Raw genomic sequence first — 17,865 nt, 5'->3', positions numbered from 1 at the left:
GTCCGGTCCTGCAGGGCTGTCCGGTGAGGAGGTGGTCCGGTGAGGAGGTGGTCCGGGCTGCTATCTTCACCGGGGGCGCCTCTTCTCCGCGCTTCCGGCCCGGAATAGAGGCGTTGCCTTGACAATGACGCAGAAGTACGTTGGCAATGAACGCACCTCTGCGTCGTTGTCAAGGCAACGTGACTATTCTGAGGCCGGGCCCGAAGCGCTTAGAAGAGGCCTCCCCGGTGAAGATAGCAGCCCGGACCACCTCCTCACCGGACCACCTCCTCACCGGACAGCCCTGCAGGACCGGACCAGCGCCGAGCGGAGGTGAGTACTCAGAACTAAAGGGGGTGAGAGGGGGCTGGATGATGTTGAAGGCCGCAGTGGTCTTCAACCTGCGGACCTCCGGAGGTTTCAAAACTACAACTCCCAGCAAGCCCGGACAGCCGATGGCTGCCCGGGCTTGCTGGGAGTTGTAGTTTTGAAACCTCTGGAGGTCCGCAGGTTGAAGACCACTGCGGGTGGGGGAGTTCACTCGAGTATAAGCCGAGGGGGGTGTTTTCAGCACGAAAAATCGTGCTGAAAAACTCGGCTTATACTCGAGTATATACGGTAAGTTCCTTAGTGGGACAAAAAAAAGGTAAAAGTAAAAAATCTAAGCAGAAAAAAAAAATCCCTGTTTACCAATTTTCTTGTTAGAAATAAGTAAGTTAAAAATGAATACATATTTTTTCCCTCCTATTCCCAGTCAATAAATTATATGTACCCCAAAATGTTGATGGGGGAAAAAAAAAAAAAAACTACAATTCATCCTGAAAATAACAAACAAACGAAATGCAACAAAAAGAAAATAATATATAAAATATGGTTTAATTTTGAAAATAATAATAATACAACCTATAAAAACGATATAAATCTACATAAGTCTTTCCTATAGCAGCTCTGTTTCCTTCAGCTCCGGTTCTGCGGTGGAATATTCTGTCGGGGAACAATCTGCAGCGTCGGCATGAAAATGAAATCCTTGGATCAAGCCCCCCTTTTGTTTCCGTGGCGACTTGTCTCGGGGGCTTGTTCTGGTCTGCTGCGTTTCTCTCTTGTAATGTGGTCTAATTATGTATTAATTGTCATATTTCTCAGCTCATCGCCCGCCTGTCAACTCCGATATAACCGCGGTGCTGGAGGCTGCTTGTTAGATGTGACCTCCGCAGGGAGGCCTCCGCTCAGCCTAATGAGGGTGGGTTACAATAGAGCCGAACGCACATTGCAGGAGTTAATGTGTATTAAGTGCCCATCAATCTAGAATAGTGTTTCCCAACCAGGGTGCCTCCAGCTGTTGTAAAACTATAATTCCCAGCATGCCTGGACAGCCTTTGGCTGTTGGAGGGGCACTCCGCTGGAAAACTTTTTTTTATTTTAAATTTTTTTTTTTTTTATAAACTGGTGGCAGAAAGTTATACAGATTTGTAAATTACTTCTATTTAAAAATCTTAATCCTTCCAGTACTTATCAGCTGCTGTATAATACAGAGGAAGTTCTTTTTATTTTATTTTTTCTCTGTCTGACCACAGTGCTCTCTGCTGACACCTCTCTCCATGTTAGGAACTGTCCAGAGCAGCATATGTTCACTATGGGGATTTGCCCCTGCTCTGGACAGTTCCTGACATGGACAGAGGTGTCAGCAGAGAGCACTGTGGTCAGACAGAAAGGAAATTCAAAAAGAAAAGAACTTCCTCTAGAGCATACAGCAGCTGATAAGTACTGGAAGGATAAATATTTTTTAATAGAAGTAATTTACAAATCAGTTTAACTTTCTGGCACCAGTTGACTTAAAATAAGTTGTTTTCCACCGGAGTACCCCTTTAAAGCCACAAGTCTGGGAAAGTTTCCAAAGCTGCAGTTTGACTCCATGTTGTTTTAGTTGTCATGACATTGGTGGCTTGATTATCATGGTTTTTATGAAGGTTTAGGATTTGCTGCTGTGGAGGAGATGAATTTTTCATGGCATATCCTATGTAGCCATGGCGGCAGCATCCATGCCGTCCGTGCCCACAGGACAGACAGTCTTAAAGTTTTATTTTGCTTTGATGCCCCATTAGCTCATGACGGTTCATTGATTTGTTTTCTTTTCCTCTTTTTCTAGTTCATTAATGGTGCCAAAGAAATTTGCTATGCCCTGAGATCTGAGGGGTACTGGGCAGACTTCATTGACCCATCATCGGGCCTGGCGGTAAGTAAGAATAACTCACAGTCAGTACCAGCACAGAAGCCTATAGGCACAGATTGGCTATAGACTATGGGCCTGTTCACACTACAGAATACAGATCTTACGGGCGGAGATTCCATCTGCAGCAGGTGCTGCTGAAATCCACTGGCACAAACATGTGTTCTCACCATTGATGGCAATGCAGTCCGGAATTCTACCAATAGAGTCCAGAATTTGAATTTCAGTAGCGTACATTCTGTAGTATGAGCGGTGCAGCAGAATACCATTAAAGGAGAAGTCTCATGCTCAAAAACTTAGATCGTTAGCACAGGAGCGCGTCACGATCCCCGCCCGAAAAAGAGTCCGCCACGCCCCCTCCATATAGTTCTATGGGAGAGCAGTTCGACAATCTTCGGCTCTCCCATAGAACCTTGGATAGGGGATAAGTTTCTGAGCACGAGACTTATCCTTTAAAGACAATGAGAGGCTGCTGCAACAAAATTTTCAAGTTTTTGTAGAGCAGCACAGTAGCAGGTGAGAGGAGCTCTGACCACTATCTTGTCTCATTGGACCCCTGCAATTGTTCTGCAGGTGGTGGTCCAATGAGTCTCTTAAATACACTCCTCAAAAAAATAAAGGGGAACACTTAAAAACACAATGTAACTCCAAGTCAATGACACTTCTATGAAATCACACTGTCCACTCAGGAAGCTACACTGACAATCAATTTCACATGCTGTTGTGCAAATGGAACCGACAACAGGTGGAAATTGTAGGCAATTAGCAAGACAACCCCCAATAAAGGAGTGGTTCTGCAGGTGGTGACCACAGACCACTTCTCAGTTCCTATGCTTCCTGGCTAATGTTTTGGTCACTTTTGAATGCTGGCGGTGCTTTCACTCTAGTGGTAGCAGAAGACTGAGTCTACAAATCATATAAGTGGCTCAGGTAGTGCAGCTCATCCAGGATGGCACATCAATTCGAGCTGTGGCAAGGCGCTACCAGGAGACAGGCCAGTTGTACATCGGGAGGCGTGGAGGAGGCCATAGGAGGGCAACAACCCAGCAGCAGGACCGCTACCTCCGCCTTTGTACAAGGAGGAGCACTGCCAGAGCCCTGCAAAATTACGTCCAGCAGGCCACAAATGTGCATGTGTCCACTCAAACGGTCAGAAACAGACTCCGTGAGGTTGCTATGAGGGCCCGACGTCCAGAGGTGGGGGTTGTACTTATAGCCCAACACTGTGCAGGATGTTTGGCATTTACCAGAGAACACAAAGATTGGCAAATTCGCCACTGGCGCCCTGTGCTCTTCACAGATGAAAGCAGGTTCACTCTGAGCACATGTGACAGAGTCTGGAGACGCCGTGGAGAACGTTCTGCTGCCTGCATCATCCTCCAGCATGACCGGTTTGGTGATGGGTCAGTAATGGTGTGGTGTGGCATTTCTTTGGGGGGCCGCACAGCCCTCCATGTGCTTGCCAGAGGTAGCCTGACTGCCATTAGGTACCGAGATCCTCAGACCCCTTGTGACCCTGGGTTCCTCCTAATGCAAGACCATGCTAGTCCTCATGTGACTGGAGTGTGTCAGCGGTTACTACAAGAGGAAGGCATTGATGCTATGGACTGGCCCGTCCGTTGCCCAGACCTGAGTCCGATTGAGCACATCTGGGACATCATGGCTCGCTCCATCCACCAACGCCACGTTGCACCACAGACTGTCCAGGAGTTGGCGGATGCTTTAGTCCAGGTCTGGGAGGACATCCCTCAGGAGACCATGCTTCACCTCATCAGGAGCATGCCCAGGCATTGTAGGGAGGTCATACGGGCACGTGGAGGCCACACACACTACTGAGCCTCATTGTGACTTGTTTTAAGGACATTACATAAAGTTGGATCAGCCTGTAGTGAGGTTTTCCTCTTTGATTTTGAGTGTGACTCCATATCCAGACCTCCATGGGTTGATAAATTTGATTTCCATTGATCATTTTTGTGTGATTTTGTTGTCAGCGCATTCAACTATGTAAAGATGAAAGTATTTCATACGATTAGTTCATTCATTCAGATCTAGGATGTGTTAACTTAGTGTTTCCTTTATTTTTTTGAGCAGTGTACTTCAGATGCCGTGAACATTATTGATCATGTCATCTAAAGGGTTAACAAATTATCAAATTTTTCTTGGAAATTCTGTAGTGTGAATGGGCCCTTAGATTCTGCCCATTGGTTACGCCACAGTCACATAGGGGGAGATTTATCAATACTTGTGCAGAGGAAAAGTTGCCCAGAGCAACCAATCAGATTTCTTATTCTATTTTTAAAAATGCCTCTGAAAAATGAAAGAAGCGATCTGATTGGTTTCTATGGGCAACTGGGCAACTTTTCCTCTGCACAGGTATTGATAAATCTCCCCCATAGAGCTTAAAGGGGTTATCCAGGAAAAAACTTTTTTTTATATATCAACTGGCTCCAGAAAGTTAAACAGATTTGTAAATAACTTCTATTAAAAAAAATCTTAATCCTTTCAGTACTTATGAGCTTCTGAAGTTAAGGTTGTTCTTTTCTGTCTAAGTGTTCTCTGATGACACGTGTCTCGGGAACCGCCCAGTTTAGAAGCAAATCCCCATAGCAAACCTCTTCTAAATTTGGCGGTTCCCGAGACAGGTGTCATCAGAGAGAACTTAGACAGAAAAGAACAACCTTAACTTCAGAAGCTCATGAGTACTGAAAGGATTAAGATTTTTTTTAATAGAAATAATTTACAAATCTGTTTAACTTTCTGGAGCCAGTTGATATATATAGGCAGAATGTTGAGGTGCGCTTTCCGAAACATCTGGCGCCCTCTGCAGGCTTCCATTTGTTCCTTTCTGATGACCTCCTCTTATTCTCACAGCATGGAGGTCATCTAATTGAAGTATAACTATCCATAATTTACATATGAATATACATTGTTTACAGTATCTGTATGTAAATTTCTTCTCAAGCAAGCGCGCTCATCCCCAGGACCACCCGGTATTGAACATAATAAGTAATGCCGCAGGACCAAGTAAATCAAGTAGACAAAAAGAATTGTTCTGTCACGCTGAAATTAAATCTTTCTCTGTGTAGACCAGTATTTCCCAACCAGCGTGCCCCCAGCTTTTGCAAAACTACCACTCCCAGCATGCCCGGACAGCCAACGGCTGTCCGGGCATGCTGGGAGTGATAGTTTTGCAACAGCCGGAGCCACACTGGTTGGGGAACACTGGTTTAGACCCTTTAGTCTAGGGTTGAATTTACACTTGGAATTTTTTTTAATTTTTTTGTACATTATGATTATAGGGGGCAGCCATCTTCCAGCTTTACGAAGAGGGGTCATTTACTTAAATCTGTTAAGTATTTGCAGAGTTCTGGCATTGTACACTTCCAGCTGCATTTCTATCCCGCTCACAATGGAGGCAGAGAGCCACCTCTCCCAGCTACCCTGCCTCCTCCATATTCTCCATCTGCCCTCCCCCTTTATTAATATGCTAATGAATGCTGTGGGTGAGTGCTCTTCTTTCTGTGCTCTCACCCGCCCCATTCATAATAAAGGGGACAAGGAGGACAGAGAATATGGAGGAGGCAGGGGAGCTGGGAGAGACGGCTCCCTTCCTCCATTACGCACTGAATAGCAATGCAGCTGAAAGTTTACAGTACCAGAACTCTTCATATACTCAACAGATTAAAGTAAGTGACCGCTCTTTGTAAAAGCTGTTCTCCCTCACTATAACCCAGGTTTAGTGTGGCTGAACAGGGTGTCAGATTCTTTTTAATAATTGCTAGTCTTCAGTATTAAATGTCTGTTCTTGTTTTCCTTAGTTCTTTGGGCCTTACACAAATAACACCCTGTATGAAACCGATGAACGTTATCGGCATCTTGGATTCCGAGTGGAGGACCTGGGCTGCTGTAAAGTGATCCGCCATAATGTCTGGGGGACTCACGTGGTGGTGGGGAGCATATTCACCAACGCTCCCGCCGACAGCACCATCATGAAGAAGTTAGGGGAGCTTTAACACAGAGTTTTACTTCGCATTCATTACCTCTATACTTGATGCTTTGTGTTCCTGACTCTTCACAGGGGAGGAGACTGAGCGAGTATATTTAAGTCATATGAACCTATCACTTATTTATGAGAAGTCGGACCACCAGTCAAGTGATGATCAGCGTAAATTATGTGACTGGTCAATACTTTTCCTTGTAAATTTTATGGCCATTGTGAATGGATTCAAGATCTTCACTGAAATAGATCTTTAATAAAAGTGTTTTTTAAGTTATACATAACTTTTGGCCTTTTTTTTTTCTCTATACAGTGCTCCCTTAAGTTACAATATGAATTGGTTCCAGGACGACCATTGTATGTTGAGACCATAGCTCTATGGAAACCTGGTAATTGGTTCTGAAGCCACCAAAATGTCATCTAAAAATAGGAAAAAGTGAGGAGTAAAGAAAAATAAGTAACCTAGTTCATAACATAGTAACATAGTTCATAAGGTTGAAAAAAGACCAGAGTCCATCAAATTCAACCTATATCCCTAATGAGTCCCTACTGAGTTGATCCAGAGGAAGACAAAAAACCCTCATACTAGAGGTAAAAATTCCTTCCCGACTCCAAATATGGCCAGTATTACCCTGGTTGCCCGTCTTTGAACCCTCTCCAGCTCCACTATATATTTCTTGTACACTGGTGCCCAGTACTGTACACAGTATTCTATGTGTGGTCTGACCAGTACTGTACACAGTATTCTATGTGTGGTCTGACCAGTACTGTACACAGTATTCTATGTGTGGTCTGACCAGTACTGTACACAGTATTCCATGTGTGGTCTGACCAGTACTGTACACAGTATTCCATGTGTGGTCTGACCAGTACTGTACACAGTATTCTATGTGTGGTCTGACTAGTGATTTGTACAGTGGTAGAATAATTTCCTTGTCGTGGGCATCTATGCCCCTATTGATGCCCCCCCCCATGATTTTATTTACCTTGGCAGCAGCTGCCTGACACTGGTCTCTACAGCTAAATTTACTATTAACTAAGACCCCCAAGTCCTTTTCCACGTCAGTCGTCCCAAGTGTTTTTTTTTTACATATTTTACATTTTTCTCTATATCTTTTTAATGCTCCTTCACTGCCGTCCTCTTTTAGTGGTTTAAATGCTTTATTTTTGTCATTTATTGCCCCCTTAACATTTTTATTCATCCATATTGGTTTTCTTTTATTTCTGACCCTTTTATTCCCATAAGGTATATACATCTTACAGTGCAAATTTAAGATATTTTTAAAAGTCTCCCATTTAGTGTCAGTATTCTTGTTTTTGAGGACATTATCCCATTTTATATTGTTAAGGGCTTCTCTGAGTTGATTGAACTTTGCCTTCCGAAAGTTCATTGTTTTTGTGGCCCCTTGAGAGATTCCCTTATTGAAGAACAAGTTATAATGTATTATATTATGATCACTATTTCCTAGGTGTCCTTCTACCTGCACATTAGTTACTCTGTCAGGTCTGTTGGTTAATATTAAGTCTAGTAGGGCGCCCCCTCTGGTCGGGCCCTGCACCATTTGGGACAGATAATGGTCTTTAGCTATAGTCAGAAACCTGTTTCCTTTATGAGATTCACAGGTCTCAGTCTCCCAGTTTATATCAGGATAGTTACCGTATATACTCGAGTATAAGCCGACCCGAGTATAAGCCGAGACCCCTAATTTCAACCCAAAATCCCAGGAAAAGTTATTGACTTGAGTATAAGCCTAGGGTGGGAAATACATCATCCCCCCCTGTCATCATCCAGACCCCCGTCATCATCCAGACCCGTCATTAACATCCTCATCACCGCCTGTCATTATCCAGACCCCCATCATCATCCCCTTGTTATCATCCCACACATCCCCCCTTCATCATCCCCTTGTCATCATCCCACACATCCCCCCTTCATCATCCCCTTGTAATCAACCCACACACCCCCCTTCATCATCCCACCCCCCCCTTCATCATCCTCTTGTCATCATCCCACCCCCCCCCCTTCATCATCCCCTTCTCATCATCCACCCTCAGTGGTCTTCAACCTGCGGACCTCCAGAGGTTTCAAAACTACAACTCCCAGCAAGCCCGGGCAGCCATCGGCTGTCCGGGCTTGCTGGGAGTTGTAGTTTTGAAACCTCCGGAGGTCCGCAGGTTGAAGACCACTGCGGCCTTCGACATCATCCAGCCCCCTCTCACCCCCTTTAGTTCTGAGTACTCACCTCCGCTCGGCGCTGGTCCGGTCCTGCAGGGCTGTCCGGTAAGGAGGTGGTCCGGTGGGATAGTGGTTCCGGGCTGCTATCTTCACCGGGGGCGCCTCTTCTCTGCGCTTCCGGCCCGGAATAGAGGCGTTGCCTTGACAATGACGCAGAAGTACGTTGGCAATGAACGCACCTCTGCGTCGTTGTCAAGGCAACGTGACTATTCTGAGGCCGGGCCCGAAGCGCTTAGAAGAGGCCTCCCCGGTGAAGATAGCAGCCCGGAACCACTGTCCCACCGGACCACCTCCTCTCCGGACAGCCCTGCAGGACCGGACCAGCGCCGAGCGGAGGTGAGTACTGTACAGAAGGGGGGTGAGAGGGGGCTGGATGATGTCGAAGGCCGCAGTGGAGGTTTCAAAACTACAACTCCCAGCCGATGGCTGCCCGGGCTTGCTGGGAGTTGTAGTTTTGAAACCTCTGGAGGTCCGCAAGGTTGAAGACCACTGCGGGTGGGGGAGTTCACTCGAGTATAAGCCGAGGGGGGTGTTTTCAGCACGAAAAATCGTGCTGAAAAACTCGGCTTATACTCGAGTATATACGGTAAAGTCCCCCATTATTATCACGTCATTCTGATTTGCTGCCTTGTTTATTTGCCTCAGTAATTGATCTTCTGCCTCTTCCATTATGTTTGGTGGCTTATAGTAAACCCCTGAAATCAGAATATTTTTTTATTTTCATCTCCATATAATTCTACCCATAATGACTCCACATTATTGTTTCCTACCCGTATATCCTCCCGCAGTCCGGCCTTCAGACTGGACTTTACATAAAGACAAACTCCTCCCCCTTTCCGTTTTGTCCGATCCTTCCTGAATAGACTATATCCCTGTATGTTAACCTCCCAGTCACAGCTATCGTCCAACCAAGTCTCTGTTATACCCACTATGTCATAATCCTCCTCAGACATCAACCACTCCAGTTCCTCGGTTTTATTGGACAGACTTCTGGCATTAGTCAACATGCAATTCAATGGTGTATGTTTTTTTCCCCTATGAAGCCTATCCCTATTATTTATTCTAACCCCTCCCTCCACCCCCAGGTACATCAATAAGTCCCTCCTCTCTATCTACACTATCTTCCCCCTCTATGTTGTCAGTTCCCTCCCCCCAGTCTCTAGTTTAAACACTCCTCCACCCTTCTAGCCATCTTCTCCCCAAGCACAGCTGCACCCTCCCCATTGAGGTGCAGCCCGTCCCTACGGTAGAGCCGGTATCCGACAGAGAAGTCGGCCCAGTTCTCCATGAACCCAAACCCCTCCTTCCTACACCAGCTTCTGAGCCACTTGTTTACCTCACTGATCTCCCACTGCCTCTCTGGTGCGGCTCGTGGTACTGGTAGTATTTCAGAAAATATTACCTTGGAGGTCCTTGCCGCTTGCGGCCTAAGTCCCTGAAATCATTTTAAGGACACTCCACCTACCTCTTACTTTGGTAGATAACTAATACAGATAAAGCAAATCCTTACATATAAAAGTAATAAAGATCTGCTTAGAGCTGTAATCACTGTCTATGTAGAGGACAGGAGCTTCTTCAGGGTCCTGTACAGTACACACAGTGTCCTAAAAAAGTAACATGGAGCCGACCCCACCTGGTGTCTAAAGGAGCAGCTAACCCTGGCACAGGTAAAGAGTACAGAAGATGTAATGCTGCCTTGTACTGTGTCGTGGAAGTATTAAGTTGTCACATTGCCTTCATATTGTGCAATATGGCGTAGGTTCATGTGTTGTCGACTGGTCGCCATAGCTGGAGATGTGGTGGATTGTTGATGGCACATGGAGGTGTGTCATAGCTTCTGTAGGCTGAATCACTTGTAATCTAATGCTGACTGTATGTATGGGCGTGGCTCTGTACTGTATGTGGGAGTGGCTTTGTAAACCCTCCCTTTTGTTAGGCATAAATAAACATAACCCACAGTAACATAGAGGGCATTTCTCTCTAGGCTGCTGGGAGGAATCAGTTGTAGGATCAATGACTGACTCTGTCTGTGTTTTTCCAACTATTGCGAATTCGCTATCCCGGGCAGGCACCACTGACGCTGAATCTTATTACAAGTCTGGATATTCTACAACAACTGTAGGGGGCGCTACCAGACACCAGTCAGTGCATACACTTCAGTAATACAGGGGTTTTACCAGTGAATGCCCATTCTGATTGGTCAGATCTTCCAGCCATTGACACGTTTCACAGATATGGACTGTCCGTAGCATTGTATGTTGAGTATGGGATTAAGTTTAGGAGATCAAATGGCGGAAGTCCCATGCAAAGTCTATGGGACTTCCAGCATTTTAACTCCTAATGCAGACTGTCAGTGGAGATCCAGTCGGAGAGTGGGCGTCCCAATACTGGAGCTACAAGGGAGCCGAGAAAGGTAAGATTAAATGCTACCTGTCATTAGTAATAAAAATATGTTATACATAGGCATATTTGAATTACTTTTCTAATACACTTAAGTTTTGTAACTTTATGTGTTACATTAATCCCCAAAAGAGGTCCTCCTGGTCCTGCTTGCAGATTGTCTCCTGCAGAGACAAAAGTCAGTAAATTCAGGTGGGGCCTCAGCTCAGTGTATAGAGTGTAAAGAGCTGAATATAGTCACAATGCCTTCAGTGGGGGGGGGGGGGAGGGGTGCAGTCTCAGCCAATTACAGCCCATCTCACACTGTACTGCGCTGAACTGCTCTGGGCTGTGTGTAGCAGAGTGAGGGTGGAAGTTCTCCCCTGCAGGACTTCAGATGATGTCACTCTTGCTGGGGAACACCCCCTCCCAGTCTGTGGAGCTCACTGAGAGTGAGCAGAGGATACAGAAAAATATCAAGTTAGAAAACTGAAAAAAAAAAAAGGGGTGGTTTATCATGATTGTTGGAGGGGGTGAGCTGGAAAGGTTATAACATTTATCAAGGTCATGACAGGTACTCTGTAAGTTATTAGTTTATTAGACAGCCTGGGGACAATACTGTAGATTAAAAAAAAAAAAGTTTAACATTGGACATCTCCTTATTTAAGTTTTTATTGGAAGCAACTTGAGGATTTTACTTTCATACAACAAAAATTACACACAGTATTGGGTATTTTAGGTAACCTAAAGTAACTAGAACATCTGTTGGCTGTCCGGGCATGCTGGGAATTGTAGTTTTGCAACAGCAGGAGGCGCCCTGGTTGGGAAACACTGAAATAATCAGTTCTCTTTGCTAGAAACTGCAACATATCCTATTTCCTAGTAAAATCTCTGGCACATACATAGTGTACATTTCTGTGCATAATTTCTCCGCTTCGGAATGACTTTGCATTGTGGACTTTATCATTGTTGCGGACCTTGGCTCCGGGATTTTATCAACTCTAGTGCTGCATAAAATCTGCAGCAAATGCACAATAAAATCGACAGCAGGAATGCAAGTGCGATTTTTATTTATTTATATATATTTTTTTAACTCCTTAAGGACGTAGTGCGTACCTGTACGCCCTATGCCCGGTCCTAGTGTTTAAAATGGGGGCACACCATGACCCCACATCACACCTGGTCAGTCCCGGGACCCTCGGCTAATAGCGTGCGGCACCGATCGTTGTGCTGCGCTCTATTAACCCTTTAGACGCGGCGATCAAAGTTGATCGCCGCCTCTAAAATGAAAGTAAACTCTTCCCGACAGCTCAGTTGGGCTAATCGGGGACTATCGCGATGTTACGATCAGCTAGGATGCGAGCGGAGACCCCCTTACCTTGCTCCGTCGTGTCCGATCGGCGTTTGATTGCTCCAAGCCTAAGCTACAGGCTTAAGCAATCGAGCCCCTAGAACGCTGATTCATGGAAAGCTAAGGGTAAAAGATCAGTGTGTGCAGTATTATAGGTCCCTATGGGAGCTATAACACTGCAAAAAAAAAAAATGAATAGAGATAATTTAACCCCTTCCCTAATAAAAGTTTGAATCACCCCCCTTTTCCCATTAAAAAAAAAAAAGCTGTGAAAATGAGAAAAATAATGATGTGGTATCGCCGCGTGTGGAAATGGCCGTACTATAAAAAAAAAATATATTGTTAATTAACCCCTTAAGGACACATGACGTTCTCATACGTCTCCATTTCCGAGTCCTTAAGGACACATGACGTATGAGAACGTCATGTGTTTTACCGGCCCCCCCGCAACCATCTGGAGCGGAGCCGGTGCCCGATGCCTGCTGAAATCGTTCAGCAGGCATCGGGGCATATCGCCCAGGGGGGTCATGATGACAATTCAGTCCAGCGATCTGCGGCGGATTCCGGGTCAATCGGGTCTCCAGTGACCCGGAATTATTGGCTGATCGGGGCCGTCAGAGACGGCCCCGAACAGCCAGAGCCTGCAGGAGTGAGGTGGCACTGGTGCCACCTCACGATCACCCTGATTCGTCGGCCGGATTACCAGCCGACCAATCAGGGCGCCTGCTGCGGGTGTCACTCCCGCAACCCGCTCCGCCCCTCTTCCGGAGGACGTGAGCGGGTGCGGGTAGTGCACCCCGGGTGCTGGGGACCCCGATCCCCGGCGCCCCTGTTGGGATCGGGGCCCCAGGAGCGGCGGTGGAGACGACGAGGGACTGACCTGTGCGGCGAGGATCGTTGGAGGTGAGTGACAGCCTCCTGCTGTTGCTTAGCAACAGCTCCCAGCATGCAAAAAGAGCATGCTGGGAGCTGTAGTTATGCAACAGCAGGAGGCAGACCACCACAACTCCCAGCATTCCCTTATGGGCATGCTGGGACTTGTAGTTTTGCAACAGCTGGAGGCACATTCTTTCTATGGAAAAGTGTACCTTCAGCTGTTGTGTAACTACAACTCCCAGCTTGCACAATCAGCTAAAGTGCATGCTGGGAGTTGTAGTGGTGCATCTGGTGGTTGCATAACTACAACTCCCAGCATGCCCGTTGGCTGTCGGTGACTGCTGAGAGTTGTAGTTTTGCAACAGCTGAAGGCACACTGAGTTAAGTAGCAAACCAGTGTGTCTCCAGCTGTTGCATAACTACAATCCCCAGCATCCCCAGCCAAAGTAGTATGCCTCCAGCTGTTGCATAACTACAAGACCCAGCATGCCCTTCCGCTGTCCGTACATGCTGGGGGTTGTAGCTTTTGCAACCGCTGAAGGCACCAACTCGGTGTTTCACAACCAGTGTGCCTCCAGCTGTTGCAAAACTACAACTCCCAGCATGCACTGATAGACCGTACATGCTGGGAGTTGTAGTTTTGCAACAGCTGGATGTCCCCCCCCCCAATGTGAATGTACAGGGTACACTCACATGGGCGGAGGCTTACAGTAAGTATCGGGCTGCAAGTTTGAGGTGCGGCAAAATTTCTGCCGCAGCTCAAACTGCCAGCGAGAAACTACTGTGAACCCCCCGCCCGTGCGACTGTACCCTAAAAACACTACACTAACACAAAATAAAATAAAAAGTAAAAAACACTACATATGCACATACCCCTACACAGCCACCCTCCCCTCCCCAATAAAAATGAAAAACGTCTGGTACGCCACTGTTTCCAAAACAAAGCCTCCAGCTGTTGCAAAACAACTACTCCCAGTATTGCCAGATAGCCGTTGACTGTCTAGGCATGCTGGGAGTTTTACAACAGCTGGAGGCACCCTGTTTGGGAATCACTGGCGTAGAATACCCCTATGTCCACCCCTATGCAAGTCCCTAATTTAGGCCTCAAATGCGCATGGCGCTCTCACTTTGGAGCCCTGTCGTATTTCAAGGCAACAGTTTAGGGTCACATATGGGGTATCGCCGTACTCGGGAGAAATTGGGCTTCAAATTTTGGGGGGTATTTTCTGCTATTACCCTTTTTAAAAATGTAAAATTTTTGGGAAAACAAGCATTTTAGGTAAAAAAAAAATATATATTTTTTTTACATATGCAAAAGTCGTGAAACACCTGTAGGGCATTAAGGTTCACATTACCCCTTGTTACGTTCCCCGAGGGGTCTAGTTTCCAAAATGGTATGCCATGTATTTTTTTTTTGCTGTTCTGGCACCATAGGGGCTTCCTAAATGCGGCATGCCCCCAGAGCAAAATTTCCTTCAAAAAAGCCAAATGTGACTCCTTCTCTTCTGAGACCTGTAGTGCGCCAGCAGAGCACTTTTCACCCCCATGCGAGGTGTTTTCTGTATCGGGAGAAATTGGGCTTCAAATTTTGGGGGGTATTTTCTGCTATTACCCTTTTTAAAAATGTAAAATTTTTGGGAAACCAAACATTTTAGGTAAAATATATATATATATATTTTTTACATACGCAAAAGTCGTGAATCACCTGTAGGGTATTAAGGTTCACTTTACCCCTTGTTACGTTCCCTGAGGGGTCTAGTTTCCAAAATGGTATGCCATGTGTTTTTTTTTTTTGCTGTTCTGGCACCATAGGGGCTTCCTAAATGCAGCATGCCCCCCAAAAACCATTTGTCGCTCCTTCCCTTCTGAGCCCTCTACTGCGCCCACCGAACAATTAACATAGACATATGAGGTATGTGCTTACTCGAGAGAAATTGGGTTTCAAATAAAAGTAAAAATTTTCTCCTTTTTATCCCTTGCAAAAATTCAAAAATTGGGTCTACAAGAACATGTGAGTGTAAAAAATGAAGATTTTGAATTTTCTCCTTCACTTTGCTACTATTCCTGTGAAACACCTAAAGGGTTAATACACTTACTGAATGTCATTTTGAATACTTTGGGGTGTAGTTTTTATAATGGGGTCTTTTATGGGGTATTTCTAATATGAAGACCCTTCAAATCCACTTGAAAACTGAACTGGTCCCTGAAAAATAGTGAGTTTGAAAATTTTGTGAAAAATTTCAAAATTGCTGCTGAACTTTGAAGCCCTCTGGTGTCTTCCAAAAGTAAAAACTCATAAATTTTATGATGCAAACATAAAGTAGACATATTGTATATGTGAACCCAAAAAAAATATATTTTGAATATCCATTTTCCTTACAAGCAGAGAGCTTCAAAGTTAGAAAAATGCAAAATTTTCATTTTTTTCATCAAATTTTGGGATTTTTCACCAAGAAAGGCTGCAAGTTACCATAAAATTTTACCACTAAGTTAAAGTAGAATATGTCACGAAAAAAACAATCTCGGAATCAGAATGATAACTAAAAGCATTCCAGAGTTATTAATGTTTAAAGTGACAGTGGTCAGAATTGCAAAAAACGCTCCGGTCCTTAAGGTGTAAAATGGCCTGGTCCTTAAGGGGTTAAACTGCACGGTCAATGGCGTACGCGCAAAAAATTCCAAAGTCCAACATAGCGTATTTTTGGTCACTTTTTATATCATGAAAAAATTAATAAAAAGAGATCAAAAAGTCCGATCAATACAAAAATGGTACCGACAAAAACTTCAGATCACGGCGCAAAAAATGAGCCCTCATACCGTCCCGTACGCAGGAAAATAAAAAAGTTATAGGGGTCAGAAGATGAGAATTTTTAATGTATACATTTTCCTGCATGTAGTTATGATTTTTTTCAGAAGTACGACAAAATCAAACCGATTTAAGTAGGGTATCATTTTAACCGTATGGACCTACAGAATAAAGATAATGGGGGAGATTTATCAAAACCTGTGCAGAGGAAAAGTTGCCCATGGCAACCAATCAGATCGCTTCTTTCATTTTTAACAAGGCCTCTGCAAAATGAAAGAAGCGATCTGATTGGTTGCTATGGGCAACTGGGCAACATTTCCTTTGCACAGGTTTTGATAAATCTCCCCCAATGTGTCATATTTACCGAAAAATGCCCTGCGTAGAAACGGAAGCCCCCAAAAAGTTACAAAATGAAATTTTTTCTTCAATTTTGTCGCACAATTATTTTTTTTTTTCCATTTCGCCATGTTTTTTTTTGGTAAAATGTCACTGCAAAGTAGAATTGGTGGCGCAAAAATAAAGCAATCATATGGAATTTCATGTGCAAAATTGAAAGCGTTATGATTTTTAGAAGGTGATGAGGAAAAAATGAAAATGCAAAAACGGAAAAAACGCTGCGACCTTAAGGGGTTAAACCTCCACCTCTGAATCCCCCTATATTTATAGGGTGTCTGTGCCCCCTACCACAATACTACACGGCGGATTATTTTGTAGATCACACAAACTAACTTAACCTCTTCAGCGCCTGATTTATCCGGCTGATCTGGAACACACTGGGGAGCAGCTCCAAATAATATCTATTCATACAGAGCTTGGAGATAAGAGCGCCACCGTACAGCCGGCGTCATTCAGGGTCCCGTGTGATGTAAAGAGCCATTATCTACCCTCTGTATAGTCGCCTATAAAAAGGAATCTTAAAAAAAACCAAGGTCAAAGGTCGTTCTCCAGAGAGAGTGCCTCCTTTCTTGCCCTGCCATCTTGATTTCCAGATCCTTTTATTTTTTTTTCTTCATAATTGAGGTGTCATTCAACACAAGATGGTCCCGGCAGTAATGCCCTAAATCGCGTGCTTTGTAACTTTAGATGAACTGACCCGCGACAGGTGAGGTCTCCCGAAGATCTAACGTCGGCTATAGAATGGCTCAGGTATGTTTTATTCATGTCGCGCCGCTTTGAAACAATCCTGTAATTTTGGAGAGCTGCTTCTACTCTGCGTGATCCGCTCAGTACGCTCCTAAATAGCTTTATTGTTATTTTCGCCTCGCTTACCTTGGGTGTGCGGACTCCCCCTGTGATCCTGATGAAATTCCAGATCTGAAAAAAAAAAAGTATTGCAAAAATTAGTCAGTTTTTTATAAATTTTCTTTTTTTTTCTTTTTTTACTTTTGTGCTTTTTGTTTTGAAGAAAAAATTCCAAATTCAAAAAAAAATTGCAAAAAATTATTTTTTTTCCATTTTTCATGATGTTTTTTTGACGACTTGTGTTTTATTGTGAAACTAAATTTTTTTTAAATAATAATAATTATATGTAGGACAGCAGTACAAAGGGCCCAACGGAGCTTGCTTGTGAATCACAACCCATTCACTGGCTGTGTGAGGAAGTTGTGTAGTTCTTTCCAGTCTAAACACAGTGCTCTCTGCTGACACCTCTGTCCATGTCAGGAACTATCCAGAGTAGGAGAGGTTTGCTATGTCAGTTCCTGACATGGACAGAGGTGTCAGCAGAGAGCACTGTGGTCAGACAGAAAAGAACAACTCGACTTCTTCTGGAGCATACAGCAGCAGTCTCTCAGATTACTATTTTTCATATCAGAAAACTATTTTTTTCATATCAACTGGTGCCAGAAAGTTATACAGATTTGTAAATTACTTCTATTTAAAAATCTTAACCCTTCCAGTACTGATCAGCTGCTGTATGCTCCACAGGAAGTTGAGTTGTTCTTTTCAGTCCGACCACAGTGCTCTCTGCTGACACCTCTGTCCGTATCAGAAACTGTCCAGAGTATAAACAAAT

The 17,865-nt window shown here is 44.6% G+C and overlaps 1 protein-coding gene across 2 annotated transcripts in view; it reads left to right on the top strand.

Moving 5' to 3' along the window:
* Positions 1–6,487, top strand: part of MMADHC (metabolism of cobalamin associated D) — a 57,555-nt gene extending 51,068 nt beyond the window's left edge. For both annotated transcript variants that reach the window (XM_056534177.1, XM_056534178.1), the window contains 2 exons: positions 2,126–2,212; positions 6,025–6,487. In XM_056534177.1, the coding sequence (XP_056390152.1) occupies positions 2,126–2,212; positions 6,025–6,219 (282 nt within the window). In that variant the 3' untranslated portion in view covers positions 6,220–6,487. The remainder of the gene's footprint in view (positions 1–2,125; positions 2,213–6,024) is intronic.
* Positions 6,488–17,865: the final 11,378 nt, after the last annotated feature.

This window comes from Hyla sarda, chromosome 8, assembly GCF_029499605.1.
Source record: "Hyla sarda isolate aHylSar1 chromosome 8, aHylSar1.hap1, whole genome shotgun sequence".
Lineage (NCBI taxonomy): Eukaryota > Metazoa > Chordata > Amphibia > Anura > Hylidae > Hyla > Hyla sarda.
This window is presented reverse-complemented; position numbering and strand designations above follow the sequence as displayed.